Genomic DNA, 17,425 nt, shown 5'->3' on the forward strand with positions numbered 1-17,425 from the left:
TCCCTGGCCTTTCACAGACCCGCCACACGGGGAAAGGCTGACAACCCCAAACACCACATGAGGCAAGGAGGCAGCTCACCGGCTCAGGACTACTCCCTGTCCAGGGACCTGCAAAATGGGTACATACATTGGCTACAGTTGCTTCTCCTCACCTTCCATACCCAATAAGGCATTACAGATCTATGCTTTCCTCCTCAACAAAGCAGAAAAGACAAGGCAGACTACCTGCCCACCTTTCCCCTCGTACCCCTATCCCACCACTGTCGCCTCGGGGCAACTCACGCTCCGGACCCTTTTATAGCACAGAAGCGCACGAGGAGGCGGAACCTAGGCTCCACCGCTGCGACTCTATTGGACAGCTGTGTCGTCAACCATCGGAAACGGGCGAGCCGCCAGCGTGCTTAGCCCCCTCCGCCGAGGGACGTGGGCGCCCCCTAGAGGTAGTGGTGGAGCACTATCTCGCCCCTCCGCCCGCGAGGGCTGGTCCGGCGCGGCGGCCGGGTCCCCGTCGCGGCGGGAGGGGCCGGCGGCTACGGGAAGGGCGGCTGGAAGCGGCCGGGTGACGCTGGGCGGGCGGCTGTGGCGGTGCGGCGCGGCGGCGGGACGGGCCCGCAGCGCTCAGTCCTCGTCTCCGCGGCCCGCGGTGGCCGGCGGATGGGGTGAGGCGACCGCCGCGGAGGGGCAGCGGGTCGGCCATGGCCAGCGCCGGCCCTGAGGAGGGGGAGGCGGCGGCGGCGTGGGAGGAAGAAGCCCTGAGGAAGCTGGTCGTCCGGCTGCAAAACGTCCAGGAGAGGAAGCGCCTGGAGACCCTGGTGCAGACGCTGAGCGACCTGCTGGAGCTGGCGGCCCGACAGAGCGGTAAGGAGCGGGCAGCCCGGCCGCCCGGCCCGGCCCGGCCCCGTCCGCCGCCGGTCGCTAACGCGGCCTGTCTCTGTCCCCCCACAGCTCCCCGGCTCTTCGGCGGCAAAAACGTCCATGTGCCCTTGCTGCTGGTGGTGGACCTGTACCCGGGCGCGGCGGGCGTGCAGCAGGTAAGGGCGGCGGCGCTGAGGGGCCGGGTGAGGGCAGGGGCTCCTGAGGGCGAGCCCAGCACCGCGGCCCTTTCCCGCAATAAAAGTTACCGCTCGGCTTGTTTATTTCTGTTAAACTTGCCCTCTTCTGGGCCACTGCAAGAAGTACTGTTGATCTGTAAAAGGGCGCTGTATCCGCTCGCGTTTAAAGGGACGAGTTTTCCAGCTTTTTGCAGATACAGCTCATTGCATCTCCAAACGGCAAAAGGCGGCTATGGAGAAAATGTAAATTATCCAATGTGAACTTGAGTTATCCTGTGCCGGCATGGCATAGGCTTCTGAGTTACAAATAATGCTATCTGATATTTTTGATGCGTCAATACTAAATTTTGCCACAGTTAGACAAACTTCTGAAAAGCAGAATTGTGTGTAATATGATTTCATACATATGTAGCCCTGTCCTAGAAGGAGAGTTGTACTAGCCCAGTTTCTTAAGGGGTGAAGGGGGGTGGAATCTTTTAGCTAAGAGTAGGTTCTGCAGTTTAAGGTTCTGCTTGGCTGCTCGTGTAACTTAGCATTGGCCCATTTAGATGAGGTGTGGCACTTGCACAATTTGATGTTGTAGTTACGGTACAGCTGCCAGACTTGTCATATGAAACAGCTCCTTCCTGGCAGGCATGTATTAAATTTCTGACTATGTTATGCTTAAAGGATATTTATGAGCTCCAGATTTCTGTGCAACTAACTTTATTTTTTTTTTAAGCCCATTTGTATGGTTATAATATGTTTTGCATCTTTTTACTTTTTTCAATTCAACTAGAAGGCAAAATAGAAATTATATAACAAATGGCTCTTAATAGTATATTTTAAGGGATTTTTTTGTCTAGTAGACCTTAGCAAGAGGTCAAAGGCATTAAATTCAGATTAAAATACAAAATTGTACTTGTGTAGTGATTCATCTGGAGTAACAGTGATCTCAGGTTTCCTTTGAAGACTAAAGACTTGTGTAGAGTCTGAAGTTTTAACTTACTTTACTATTCAATTGTCAGATCATTAAGAAGGATGAATCAGCAGTTATTTTCAGGGTAAAACATATTGTGTGAATAACAATTTACAAAACCACTGCCCAGAAGTTTAGACGCGGAAGTGAAAAATATGAAATCCAACCACAACCAGAAGTGTGTCTGAAATGACAGCACAAGACTCTCGGAAGTGCGTAAGGAAGATAGTGATTGTTTAATTTTCATTGTAATTATGTTAAAGCACGTCACTCTGGTTTAATATAGAATTTTAAAATTAATTTTAATCTTCTCTCTACCTACATTTGCAGTCATACAGTGTTTCAGTTTAGAAGCTTTGGAGCTCCTGTGCATTACTACTTTGTATTAAAGTGTGAAATTCATAGCCGGTGCAAAGCTGAACTCCTGTTCCTCATAAAATGTCATAAGCAGTTCTTCCATCACATTCAGTTATGATATTTACAAACATCCACAATATGTTAGTAGGGCTCTATCTTCTTGCTTCCTTCACTGTATTTTGTTTACAGTGTTTGTAAATACGTAATTCTTGCCTTCTGGCAGTGTTAAAGTAATGTAGTCCTGATTTTAGTGCAGTATCTATACACTACAAATGAATTTTCGTTGAATAAGTGGATTAATCAACCTCTTTTGCTTTTGGCGCTGTAATAAAATTGACTCACATAAGAGAATAAACATAGTAAGAGACATGTCTGAAGTGAGGATTTGTTTTTCTTTCTTCCCCCTCCTTAACAGTTAAAAAGCATCATGTTGTGCTGCTGTTCCACTGGCTTGTACAGAGTAAATCTACTTAATAGATCAATATTGAAAGTACCAGTGCAAGTTGAACTACAGGCATAAACCCTGCAAGCTTCTTTAGAAGTAGGAAGGTACTGGGCTGGAAAGTTAATAGTGCCTTAAAGTAAAATAGGCATCTTTAATATGGTAGTTTCTTTCTGCAGTTACTGGCTGGCAATGATTGGAGCAGCTTAGAAACTCTAGAGCAAAACATCTAACACTTGAGTGAAGAGCAGTCAGCAGAGCTTTATTGTCTCACGTAGAAGGTGTTACCTAATGTAATATAAATTCATTGCATGCTAGAAATGAAAAGGGTCTGATTTAAAAATAACAGTTTCAGTGCTGCCACCGTTTCTGTGTACAACGACCCGTTTAAGTGTTTACAAGAACGTCTTTGTCTACTGCTTTATTTTTTTTCTTTCTCTGTAACCTTTAGGATTTCTGTTATTTAAAAGACCCTTACTTTCTTATGTAATTATTAAACAGATAATAAGCTCTCTGTTATCTCAGGCTGTGATTTTAATATTGTAAAAAAGACCATATGCCAGCAGGTCAGATGATTCCTTTGGTCTTCTCTGGATCCACAGTTCTAATAAATGTTTTGTCAAGACTTGAAGTCACAGCAATCCAAATAAAAATGTTTAATGGAAATATAAATTTCATCAGAAACAGTTTTTATATAAAAAGGAGTTTTATAAAGTCATTAAGCTAATTTTCAATAGGTTCTAAATTTTACAAGAACAGTTAGGATGTCATGAAGTGGGACTCTTAAAATAAAATCTTTTCTAAGCAATACATAATGTATGAATTAGTGGTCACCTCTACAATGTCTTTGCCATGTAGATTTGAAATTTGTACTTCATTGATTGTCACTGATAAACTCTGTTTTGCTTGGAATATGGAAAATCATTTAATTACATGTACACTAAGACTATTCTGTGCATTTATGTTTAGTCAGGACTCAGTTACACAGACCAGCCTAATCTCCTGAATGTCCCTAGTAATTGGTTTGCAGTCTCATGTAGAACAATCCGGCTTGCTATCCGGGAAGAGAAGAGCATGGAAATTGGCTCATGGTCAAGCTGAATCTGCAGACATTAAGGTTGTCATTGGCTTAAAACATTTGGGTCTGCAAATCTAAACTGAAACAGAAAAAAAACCTGCTGCAGTTAGCATGAACATAGCCCGTGTAACCAAGTATGGGAAAGGTAAAAGCAGAATTCCAGTTCCCAGGGAGCTACATCACCTTTTTCATACTCTCCAAAGCTGTCACGAAAGCTGTCTAGATTCAAGCCTATGCTGTTCCTATGGGTCTCTGCACTACCAGACTTGCAATTTCACGTCTCTAGTCTTGCAGACTGCAGGGTTAGAGATCATGCACTTTCCATGAACTTTGCAGTTAAATTCTTTGGATGTAGCCATTTACGTTCCTGTTGTTGGCTGTCCTGTCTTGCCCCCTTTGCTTTACATAACTCTTCTTCCAAAACTGGTCCAGTTACACACTAACTTTTGAGCCGTACTTAGATTATCTTCTGTCTTGACCCTATTCTTAAAGCACACAGGCCTACTTCCACTTTTTTTTTCCTTTTTATTTATATGGCGGAGGAGACATTTATGCCTTGCTTTAATTCCTTTTTGTGAAATCTGCTTCATCTTGACTTTTGACATTTCTCAGTTAACTTTTTCAATACAGCAGGGTTTTCTTGCTCATCAGTTAATTCTTGGTACAGATTTTGCTTACTGCAACCTCACTGAAGCCCATTCAGTTATAGCAGCCTCCAGACATTCATAAGAGAGCGGATTTCTCCGATACGGAAGACCAAAGAGGAACATTTTTCAGTTTTGGCAACACTTAGAGGTGTTTGAAAGTCAAAGAATTTGCACAGAATAGAGCAGGTAGTTATTAAGAACAAATACATTTGGTTTAGTTCATCTTTTATTCCTTACAATCTCAAAGCTTTCACTGCCTTCATTATGTTCTGAAAGCACGCAGTATTGAGGATTGATGGTGAGAATATGAAATGTATAGTATTGTTTAGGTATCTTATTCCCATTTAAAATATAGGACACCTTTAAAAGCCTATCATTTCTCCTTATAATTTGCAATTAAATGACAAATTCTTATGGAAACAGCTGTTCTTCAATAAAGCTGGACTACCTGTTATAGTGCAGTGGTCTTCCCTGGGCCACAATTACATACTATGGATCGCATCATATTTTTCTCTCTGTCAGCATCTCTTTTTAACTGTGTGTCCTTTATCCTCACGCAGTGCTGAGGCACATTGAGAGTGATGTGTTCCTACAAGCAATGCATTCAGAATCATTAGCATATCTGTTTTACCTCCATCCTTTAACTTTTTATGTCATTTGTCTTGTGTTAATTAATTTTCCCTTATTGATTTAGCTAGATAACTTTTCAGAACATCCGTCTTCCAAAAGCCAAGAATATTAGAAGACAACATGAAAGTTCCAAACAGAATACCTGTTCTAAAATAGCTGCATTTTTGTTTTACAGATGGGTTGGTCACTTCTTTGTAAATTAATAGAAATTTGTCCAAGTACTCTGCAGAACATAGCTCCTAAGGATGTTGGGAAGGACTGGGAAGTACTGGGTGTTCACCAGTAAGTATGTTGTATGCAAACAGTCATCTGAAATGCTTGCTTATCACGGTAGCATATATATGCAATGCAATACATTTATGTAAAGTGATTACATCAGCTTCTATATGGTTTAGTATTTTTGTGGGTTTCTTCAGTCTTCAGAATGGGGGACTCACACAAGCATTTATACACACATCTTACTGTGTGTATAAATACCTGATGGAGAAAGTAAAGGAGACTGAGCCAGGCTCTTCTCAGTGGCACGCAGTGACAGGATGAGAAGCAATAGGCACAAATTGAAATATAGGGAATTCCACTTAAACATTTTAAAAAAAAAAAACCAAACTTTTTTTTTTATGTGAAGTTGATCAAACACTGGAACGAGTTGCCTGGAGAGGTCGTGAGGTCTCAAGCCTTAGAGCTATTCAGAACCTGACTGGACATGGCTCTGAGCAATCAGCTGTAGTTGACCCTGCCTTGAGCAGGGGAGTTGAAATAGGAGACCTCCAGAGGTCCCTGCCAAGCTCAGCGATGCTGGGATTCTGTGGTTGTTGAGGTCTTCCATTTTAACAGGAAGATGCAGTATTACCTGGATGGTGTTGTGTGTGTTCTTTCCAAATGTGAGAAATTATATCCACAAGCCTAAAGTAGTATAAATTGAGAAGAGGGGGGTTTGTCACAGCTAATCTTATTGTCTAAAAATTAATTGGTCACCTCTACTACCTGTGAAGTCAGTGGACACAATTGCCTTCAGACAGGATGGTTCATTCCATCTTTATAGTAAGTTATCCTGGAGCAAATTGTGGTTTGGACTTGCTCATATCTGTCCATTAACCGTGGAGGGAGCCTAAGCAACCGATGGCTGTGGTTAGATGGGGTGAGAACCCACATAGGTTAGACCTATAGTTGTTCTGTAGCAAAAAAAGCTAATTGTAGATTTAGGCATGATACAAATGAGGGAAAAGGGCTTGGTCTGGTGTTCTCGCACTTGGACAGATTTCCTCATTCAGGGCTTCTGCCTGTATAGTCTTCACCATTCCTTAGAATGGTTGCTATTGTAAGATCATTTGCATGAAGATGCAGTTTGGTTTTGTGGGGTTTTGTGTGTTTTACAGTGGCTAGAGTACATGGTCAGTAGGTGAAGGAACTCCCTTGAAAGAAGTGTTGGCAATTTTTGTTAGAAAGCAAAAGTGATTTTCGTTGCTTTTCATGAGTGAAAAATAACTGAGCTGAAGCTGCACAAGCTGGTTACAATATCTTTGGCAGCTTAAAGGCTTGTTAATTGACTGAGAATTATTCTGAGAGCTAGAGATACTGCTGTTCATTCTTGGGTTCTGGAAAAATTACTCTTTTGGGGCTGATCTTTCCCATAGCCTCCTCAGAGCCCACACAGTGTGTGCAGTTGAACAAAGCATCCTTTTCAAACTGAAACTTCACTAAAAATCTGATTATAACATTACTGTACATGATCCTTCCCACCACCAATATTTTAGTCAACTGTGTTTGCAATCTACTGAAGTATTGCAGCTACTGCACAATCAATTTTTATTAGATATTATATATACAAAGACTCACATTTTAAGATTAATAAGATTGCAGAGTCAAGCTCTCCAAAATAATGAAGATAATAAATGAAAGTTTCTTTAGGGTTTTTGGTGTGACTCTGTCCATTTTTGTTTAGTTTTTAATTACACAATATGAGTTTTTCCCCCTTTTGAGATATGCTTCATTCAGTGCAAAATCAATGCATCTTTATTTTCTGTCATCAGCATCATTCAATGTTTGGTCCACTGCTTTATTTACTGTGCATTAGTGATACCTTGTGTGAAAACTGGCCTGTTCATTTTCTCCTCAGCTTCTGTTAGTGTTCATCAGTACGATCTAGAGCTTTTAAAATTTTGTTTATTGAGAAGGTGTTATGTATTTGTGGTAACTGTTTTACAGGTGATAATTTGAGTAAAATGTGTTAAAAATATCAACTGATTTTTGGGTGCCCATTTTGATACATGCTCTGGATTTTTCAGTGTAGTTAGCATTGTTTGGCTCTCTGTTTAAAATGTCAGCTTTGGTTGACTCTGATGCAGCATTTCAGAGGTTAATATCTATGGGTCTCAGGTTGGGCCACCCATAAAGTAAGGAAGTGTTTCTTTTTAGTGATTTGTCCAGCATCACATAAGTGCTGTGTGGTGGAAACTTAGATAAGGTAGAGTTCTTCAAGATGCTGTTTGAGTTTTTTAGCTGGGATAACTCCTGCTTCTCTTCCAGCAAACCCTTGATCCTTCACTGTAACTTAACTCTTGCAACAAGCAGAACAGGACCATACTGTCCCCAGTCTGCTGCACTCCACAACCCTGCTTTCTGTAGAGTAACCCCTTCCTGAATGAGACTTGTCCCCTGTATAATTAATACATAATTAATTAAAAATTAAAGTAAATTTGCTAAATTATATATCATTTTAATGAAGTATCAAAATAGTTAAAATGCCAACATTATTTCATTAGTAATTTGAAAAAAACATAAACTGAAATAAAAGTTAAAAAAAATTAATCAGGAGCTTTTTAAGCTTTTGCTAATTTCTGTAAGTTTTTTTTTAAATAAATGTTTGATAAAATTTTGTATATGTTAGTATTTCTTTAGCTATAACTCTTTTTTCCTTTTTATTTATTTATTTATTTTTAGGCAGATTCTTAAAATGCTCACAGTCCACAAAGGAAATATAAATCTCTCAGTAACTGGACTTAAAGCATTAAATCTACTCCTCATGTCAGGTATTGTATGTTTTACTCTCCTACTTTGTCTAAGCATTTAAAACACAGAACTGTGGTATAAAGTATCTGACTGTACATGTTGGGCCTGATTTTTCTCTCTGTTTTACTCTGTAAAGTCACTTGTCATTTGTACTTGTATAAAAAATACCTTTTTTACCCAGGTAGAAAGGATTCTCCAAATTGCAAGGCTGTGAATAACACGATCAATTAATTTTGCTAACTTGTTATTAGTATAGACACAAATACTTGTTAATAAGTAGTTAAGTAAAATAAGTAAGAGCTTAGTTTTTCTACCCAAGGTATAAATTTGGTGACATTCTAACTTACTTCTTTTAGTACTGGTTAGTACTTTTGAAAACAGTGAATCATCTCTGACATTTCTGTTGTTCTGCTCTGCAGAGGCCTAATCTTATCAGGTACTGAGGACTTTTCTCATTGTGGTGAGATCCTTGATCTTCTATTGAAATTAAAGAGAGACCCTAAGGGAGAGATTCTGCTAGTTTTATTTGAGGTCCCATATAATATCAGCACAAATTACTGTTAGAATAGGAATGTTTCAATTGATTTTAACAGGCTTTTGAATCAGCCTTATTTACAAACTAAGGATTAGATGTGACTTTAGGTAGTTAAGTCTAATCCAGGGTTTTGTGATACAGATGGTCTGATTTCATAGTTCACTGTAGCTGACAGGTTCATTTCAAATGCCTTTTTGCTTTCCTCAGGCAGTGTAGTCCTGCCCTCTTTCTTCCATCAACCTTACTTCTTAGTGAAACTTTTCAGCTTGCTATGACTGCAAAAAGGGGTTTTGTTATGGTTAAATTCTCTACCAGTTCAGTGAATTGAACTGTCTCATTGAGGTGTCAGACAAATATGAAAGCAGTGCAAGGTGGGAGCAAGAGTGGAGAGGGGAAACTGTCTTTTTGGCAGTAATGTTTTAGAACGTCTCAGTTTCATTTTGAAATGCTACCTTAAGTGATAACATCTTCATGTGTTATGCAAAAACCTGGATTTGAGCCATCAGAGTAAATTTTAAGGACAATATTAAAGAATTTTGGATTTTAATGATTAAGTACAGCGCTTCAATAAAAATGTTGAGGACTAATCACTGCAACATGTAATTTCTTCTGCTATTCAGATGTAATTGCTTTCTTGCTGTTGGAGGAAGAGGTGGATGTGTTTTCCTTGGTATTTAATGCCATGCACACTTTCCCTAAAAATGAAGAGATCCAGCAACATGGATGTAAAGCATTACACAAACTTTTTGAGAAAGGTATTTATATCTTGTAGTTTATTAGATTAGAAAAATGTATAGGTTGGGAGGGGACTGTACGTGTTTATTTAACTGTAATAAATGAATTCTTGCTTTCACAGAATCACAGAATCACAGAATCTTAGTGGTTGGAAGGGACCTTTGAGATCATCGAGTCCAACCACATTAAAAAAAAAAACAAACAAAAACACACAAACAAACAAAAAAAACACAACACAAAACCAAACAAACAACAACCCCCCCAAAAAAAAAAAAAAAAAAAAAAAAAAAAAAGCATCCATCAACTAAACCCCACACACAACACCCCACCACAAACCAACAATCCCGGGCACTAGAGCATGCCCTGAAGAGCCACGTCTACACGTTTCTTAAATACCTCCAGGGATGGTGACTCCACCACCTCCCTGGGCAGGCTGTTCCAGTGCTTGACCACTCTCTCAGTAAAGTAATTCTTTCCAGATTCAGTTTTGTGTATTATATCTGTTAGCACAAAACAGGTCTTCCAGGCAATATAGCAAATCTTGTAAATTAGAGCAATGAATATGAAATTTTCAAACAATCAAAATATCTCTCCATTTCTAACTAAAGCTAACTGAAAAGATGAAATTTAACGTTAAGTCAGTAACACTGGAGCAGAGAGTAGTGACATTTTATTTTAATTCTCAAAAAACAGGGTTGTTTATGTAAAGACTGGCAAATTTTATTAACTTGTGAATAATTCCAAAATAAAGCAAATGTTTGCACTTTAGAAAAATATGTGATTATGCAGTCAATCCTGACAATGCTAAAATATCCTGACTATGCTAATATATTTGATCCTTACAATGTGTCTCTTTGATAATCCCGCGTGTCTTCTGAGAAATGAAGTCACCTTTTATTGAATTTCTGCAAAATTTTCAGGAACTGTGTGTGCAACGGCCAGAAATCCCATTGTTGTAGCAGCCTTGCTTTGCTTCAAAATAAATATTGAGAAATACTAGCACTCCTACCAAGTCTGCTGTACTCCTTCGCTTCAAAGATAATCTCCAATTCTTTAGATTTTTCCTTTCTGGCACCATTTTATATTGTTTTTTCTAAGTCTTTCTCCCACATGTGTGCCTGGAATTATCTTCTGCATTTCTTCCCCTCTTCCACTCTCCCTAAATACTTTTGTCCTGCTGTATTTTCTCTTCAGTCTCCATAAAGGTCTGAGCTGCTTAGATTTTCTGTGCATGCTTTTTCAAGTGCCTGATTTTTACAGATCTACGGAGTGCTCCGGATGCAGACCTGCATACCTTCTTCTTGATGGCAGTGCTAATGTAACAAGTTCCTAGGCTGCCCTGGCTATTTTTCTCCTGCCTCTGAGCCACCTTGTCAGTTATTGTAATGTGAATGTTTGCCTAGCCTTAGATTGAACCAGATCCAGAAAATTATTCTGCTTACAAAATGTAAAATGTGTTGTTCTTTCTCAACCTGGATCAGTTTCCTTATCTGGTTCATTGCACGACCATGCGGTTATGTCAGCATAAATGACAGGGAACAGGGATGGAAAAACCTTAAGCCTTTATTACAATGAAGGTAAGGTATTATTAAAACATGGCTGTAGCCTTTATGGATAGACCTCCATTATAAAAAAAAAAGTTGGGAGGTGAAGTAAAATCATAGTATGTAAAATGGCATTCCATCAAATTGTTTTCAGTGTATGGTTAGCCTCTCCTTCACTTATATACTGTCTTGGTGAGGAATATCTGAAGTTCATTCTGTGAAAAAGACTAAAATACTTTTTTAAAAAAAATACTGGTTCACAAGGAAGCATTTAAAAGTCAGAACACAGTTACATAAAGTGTAGGCTAGAAAAAGGTCTTTATAAAGTAACTCATGTTTTAGTAAAAGGAGTCATAAGTGTGGAAGATGTGTACAGAGAGTACCTTACTTCTGTGAAACAGAGAAAATAAATACAAGGAAACTTGATAAAAACAATTGTCTTTTCTCATGTTGTACCAGGATATGAATTATTTCCTCAAAACATACTGTTATCTCTCTTGCCTTTCAATTTAGTTCCAGAAGAGCAGCTGACTGAATTTGTTGAAAGCAAAGATCATATGATCATACTGAAAGTATTTAAAGAGTTTCCAGAGAAAGAAGAGGTGATTCTTCCTGCACTTTATTCATTACATTCCTTAGCTGGTCCATGTAAGTGCATTATTGGAATTTATTTTCAATTCCTTATCTCCCATAGTGTGCATCAGCTCACCTCAGTTTGCGTTAGTCTTTCAGTAATTGTCTGGAGTTACCAGACAAATCACTTTTCTGTTTTCTTTGGGAAATACTGATTTGTAATTTTTCATGGGAAATTTTCATATTCAGCCATTCTGATAAATATGAAATCTCTCATACAGAACAGAAAGAGACTTTCTTCTGCTTGGAGTAAGTGGTAACGAAGATGCTCATCATGGTTGTACAGGTCAAAGTTCAAGATCCTGCCCTGTCTTTTTAATACTTGAAAAATAAGATCTATTTATTGACCAAATAAATCTTCAGTGAATTTGGGTAGCAGGTAAAGAACACTATTGACAGAAGCTGTTCCACAGGGGGAAAATCGCCCACACAAATCCAGTGGCCAGGGCTGAGAAAAGGTATCTGGTCTCAGACACCCCTCTCTGATCATTTAGTGGTGGGTGCAACGAGGAGCATTGGTAGCCTGCACACATTATAGAGTCTTACGGTGTCCTCAGGTATTGTGCAATAAGACTGGAAGAAAATAGCTTGATTACGTCTTCTGATAACAGAGGTCCCTGTTGTGGGCAAAATCAGGTCCTGAGAAATATGCTTGATGATTTGTGTCAATTTGTTGACAGCAATTTGATCTTGTTGACACAGAGGCAGCTCTTGTCAGCTTCCTGCTGGTAGTCACAGCAAAATTACACAATTCTGGCAAGCGTGGAGCAGGGTCCTGCTCTCCATGTGTTCCATGAGGTACATAATGTTGTACTCTTGCAGATGTGATTGCTCACAAAGCCTTGCTCATACATCCTGTCTGGCTCTATAGGAACCGTGATGGCCCCATGTATGCCACAAAACAAGAACTAGACTGGAGTGTCCCACATTTCATCAGACTCCAAGCTATATAGTTTCTGTTTCTCAAATTTCTTGCTGTTCCAGTTTGTGTTTAAAAAGTTAAGTATTCCTTGAGCCAGAAATAATTTTACCTTAGCCCAGAAGTTATTGCCATTTTCTAAGGAAGACGATGCCAGATTTTTAGTCCTTTCTAAAATAGTAAATACTTGTACAAAGCATAACAAGAGAAGGGCATGACAAGACCTCCTCTAAAGTAGGTATTTATTTTGGGGTTAGCACTCTCATTTCTGATATGAAAGATTGAAAATAGTCAGAGAAACAGAGAGAGCTTGCACATGGATGTGCAATACGAGGATACTTTTGCCAGCATTCATACTCTTGGTCTGTGACATCCCATAATACCTGCAAGAAAATGTATTTCTTTAAGGCCACCATGGAGAAGAACATTCACTATAAGTACACGCTCTCGCTTATCCAGTAGTAAAATATTTGTCTCCCCATACCTTGAAGTTCAAGTCTCTATTCCACATGAGTTACAAATCCTTGATGGATTTGTACCTCACCATGCCTTCTTTCACTAATGCATATATAGACTTTTTTCCAGCTTGTATGTCATGAGAAAATGAAGGTAAGAGTTTATTCTAGTGTGGTAGAAGAACTCTTTTAAATCTCAGTAGTTTTGATGGAATGACAAAATGCTTTGCTGCTGACTGTCTTCCAAAGTCCATAGGAGGGCGATGGGTCACAGAATGTTAGCCATCAAAATGGTAGTCATAGGCAGCCATCCAGGCTTCTCCTCTGGTTAATGGGGTAAACAAGCACCTCAAGGGGAAATTTACCAAACCCTAAGGAGATGTATCTGTTACAGGTTGGATGAATCACCATATGGGGTGCTCAGATCTCTTCATCAGTTGTTGTGAGACCAAGTTTGGGTGGTTAAGATTAAATGAGATCCATTCCACCTCCTTTTCTCTAGCTTGTTCTGGGAACAATTTTAGAATCTTCTGAATATTTTAATATGTTTATAATTGTCACCCATGAAATGATAACTTAATGTCAAGTGATGCAGTACTATTTTGTGGAACATACCTTTAAAAAGGTGTTCGCAGTTGACGATGACATCAATAAATTGCTGTCATCTTAAAGCATTTTGAGAGGTACCATTCTTCACTGTCAAATAGAATGCTTCAGAAATGCTTCCTACTCAGAGCTTGCTTTTTCAATTTACAGAGCATCATTTAATATTCAGATACATATTATTTTGAAGATCTCCTGCTGCTTTGAAAAGACTAATTATCTTTAATAATGCAGTTGTGAATACTCCTCTTATGTTGTATACAGGAAAGCCAAGCTTTTGAAAGAATGATTAAGAGGGATTATAGACATCAGCAGAGTAATGCTTAACTCCCTTGGAGTCAGTGACAGGACTCCCTTTTCATTTATTGGGACCAGGATGTTGTCCACAATTTTTGGGGTTCATGTTCTGTCTCACACGCTGGATACAACAATGATGCTTTCCTATACTGTGTCTTAACTACCATGGTACTGTTTTGCCTTAAATTGTTGTATGTGGGATCACTCTGTCCTTGTTAGGAAAGGATGCATTCTGTCTTTTTACTGCTCATGTGAATGTCCTGTTGGTTTCTGTATCTGGTCTGTGTAATAAGCAGTAAATAGGGGGAGGCCAAGCACTGGCACAGGTTGTCCAGGGGGGCCGTGGAATCTCTATCCTTGGAGATACTCAGAAGCTGTCTGGCCATGGTCCTGAGCAACCTGCTCTAGGTGGCCCTGCTTGAGCAGGGAGGTTGGACAAGATGACCTCTAGAGGTCCCGTCCAACCTCTATCCTTCTGTGGTTCTGTGAAAAACAGAATTTGCAATGAATTTCAAAATATTTGAGAAGCATTATATGGACATTTCTGTACCCTCAGTACACAATAGGCATATGGTAGAACTAATATAAATGAAAATAATGACTTGCTAACTTGCCTTCTAAAAAGAAGGAAAACTTAGAAAAACATGATTAAATCAAGTAAATGACATTTATTAGAAAAGAAAATTTCTAAATTGTTTCTTAATTGTATGCTCCTGGAAATATTACTGAAATACTGTAAAATGTTTACCTGATCGCAATCATGTTATAAACACTATTATAAGATTGAATTAATATTTATAAAACAGTTTGTTCAACTTCAAGAAAAATGTTACATAAGAATCATTTGTGAGGTTTCTGTTACATGGCCTGATGTAGAATGGAACAAACGCACAAATGTTAATACAGACTCTGAACTTAATGGATTATTTCAGTGTTGATAGTCATTAATTATCTTCTATGGCAATACGAAGGAAAAAAATGCCACCTTTCTCTCAAGTTGTAAGGCAAAAACTGAAACATAGGTCCAGTTTTCTAAAAAGTCAGATTCCAATTAAACTCTTCTTTCTCTTAAGCAGCAATTTTTGTTTCACTTTCTTTTCTTTAGCCAGCAATGTTGAAGTGCTCATGTCTGGAAATGTTCGCTGCTACAATGTTATAGTGGAAATGATGAAAAGCTTCCCCAATAGCGAAACAGTTCAGGAAGTGGGTTGCTGTTTGTTGCATAAGCTGACATTGGGTAAGTTCACAAAGTTGTTTATAGGCAGCTTACTCTGACTGTGTAAGAGTTGGACTTAATTGACAGCAAGCTTGACGGGCAACAAGAGAACTACTATTCCTGTTAATTCCCAGGGTGGTGTATAGCTCCATGTCTCTAATGGTGTAAAAATACTGAGGTAATACTGGGCACAGTCAATATGACATCCTTTTGTCTTAAACATTAGTAACAATGACAGAAGCTGCCATAAAAGACTAGAGTGGGGAAAAAATAAAATGAAAGAGCAGGAGAAGCACGAGATGAGAATGGGAGATCAATGGATCCCATTCTGTATAAAGGTGCGATAAAAAGGAAGAAAATTGCTTCTAGATTTCTTTTTTGAAGTGGCAATGCTGAATGTGTGAGAAACAGCTGGTGCTACTGAATTACCTGGGAGGTATTCTCCAGGACTGTGTTTTCCCTCCTTGCAATGCATTTGCCTTCAGAGACCTATGCTGCATTCCTGCCTTGCGGCCTGCTGTGCTGCAGCAGTGAAAGATCCACTAGTTCCTGGGCTTCACTTGACTTGGGCGTAAGTGCTTTAGTTGTCTGGGCTTACGTGGGCTAGTGCCACATCAAGAGAAACGATGGCAATGTCAAAAAGGGATTTGTTGTGGCTCTTAGCAGCTCTGTACCCTCTCTTGCCGCTATAATAAGCTGATCTGAGCAGTTGCTCAGACTATGTAACAGGGAGTTCAAATGAAAATAAGTTTTTCCCCCTGCTGCATACAAAACCACTGTGAGTAGCTGCCTTAGCAGCTCCCACTCCATGGCAGGTTATTCTTCAACAGGGACTTAGCCAAGGTCTTTCTCTCAAGTTAGACTTCCCAATTCTTGCAGGTAGTGGCCTGAAACTACTGCAGGTGCTGGTACCAGTGCATGACTCCGCTTAGTCAAGTCAGTCCTGTCCTCTCACCATCTGTTTCTGCTTCTTCATGCAGATATTGTAGAAAATACAGATCAAATTTGAGCACAACCCAGAGCAACTTCCAGTTCCCCTTCAGAAAGCCAAATAAAAATGTCAAGAATGTGTGGTGGCTGCTGAGGTGGTATTTGTAGTTTTTGGGCAAGAGGTGATGTTACCCTTGAATGGTTTCCTGTGCAAGGCTAACTGAAGATAGGCAGGGAAACCAAGCACTTGCAGGAACACAGCAACTCTGTTGATACTCCTTGCTCTTGCTCTAAGTGGAACCAGCCTGGTTCCAGTCGCACATTTGTCATCTCTGTGTGCTGACCAACAAGTAATAGTGGCAGTAAAGCAGCCACAGGATCCACTTCTTCTTTGAGCAGAACAGGTGCCAAGAGAGCATAAGGGGCCAAGTCAGGAGAGTTATGGGAAGAGGTGTCCACAGCACCACACATTAAGGAAACAGATGTGAAACCGCTAGGTGCTCCTGGAAAGAGTCTGGAAGATTTCCATATAGCCAGTGTGGATTCCCAAATTATATTGATGGACAGGACACTGTCTTCCTAAACCCACGTTAACTGGCAGTGAAATCGTAAAGTCAGCATCTACTAGCTTCCAAAATCACTATCGTGTATTCTTGCTAATCTGGTAATGACTGTCATAGATTTGACTGTCATCAGAATTTTAACTGACTGGTACCTGTTTGGCCAGCCACAAACTCAACATAATTACTCATCACATAGCCTAAGATTATTAATATCTGTGAGATAAGTAACATATTTGCACAAACATAGTATTTCCATTAAAATACAACAAGAAACAGCAATGCTGATATAACATGACCACACTACTACATGGTAAGAAGAAAAATGCTGTTCCCAGTTGTACTTGTAATAGGTGTTAAGGCCAGGGTTTTAGAATGATGAATCTGGAAAGAACTTGCCTTAAAGTCTATCCTTAAGCATTCTGTTAACTTGGTCTAATTGAACTGAAGCATGAAACATTGGGAAAGGTACTTATCTTTCAGTGAAAAATCTAGACATTGATGGTAGTCAGCACCTGTAGGACTCAGGACCAGAACTAAGGGGAAAAAATGAGGTTAACGTTTCTTCTGTATGTGATTATATTTTTGATGCTAAAATATGAGAGACTTCTTAATTTCATATCTTCTTATCTTTCATACTTTATTTGAAGGGTTTGAGAAACACTGATACAGATTTTAATTTGACCTTTCACATTGCTAGTGTGATTCTCATTTTTACTAATGAAGAATTAAACAAAACTGAATATCAAAATAGAAACCGTAGCTATCAAACTGTATTTTACAAAGTGAGTGTTACTGAATTATTTTATGCGCAATACTTGTTTT

The 17,425-nt window shown here is 39.4% G+C and overlaps 1 protein-coding gene across 1 annotated transcript in view; it reads left to right on the plus strand.

The window, feature by feature from the left end:
* Positions 1-662: 662 nt before the first annotated feature.
* Positions 663-17,425, plus strand: part of LRRK2 (leucine rich repeat kinase 2) — a 67,044-nt gene continuing 50,281 nt past the window's right edge. Inside the window, exons 1-7 of the mRNA XM_074168077.1 lie at positions 663-858; positions 946-1,031; positions 5,340-5,446; positions 8,105-8,193; positions 9,329-9,463; positions 11,501-11,635; positions 15,000-15,131. Of these exons, the coding sequence (XP_074024178.1) occupies positions 696-858; positions 946-1,031; positions 5,340-5,446; positions 8,105-8,193; positions 9,329-9,463; positions 11,501-11,635; positions 15,000-15,131 (847 nt within the window). The 5' untranslated portion in view covers positions 663-695. The remainder of the gene's footprint in view (positions 859-945; positions 1,032-5,339; positions 5,447-8,104; positions 8,194-9,328; positions 9,464-11,500; positions 11,636-14,999; positions 15,132-17,425) is intronic.

This window comes from Numenius arquata, chromosome 2 (genome assembly GCF_964106895.1).
Source record: "Numenius arquata chromosome 2, bNumArq3.hap1.1, whole genome shotgun sequence".
NCBI lineage: Eukaryota > Metazoa > Chordata > Aves > Charadriiformes > Scolopacidae > Numenius > Numenius arquata.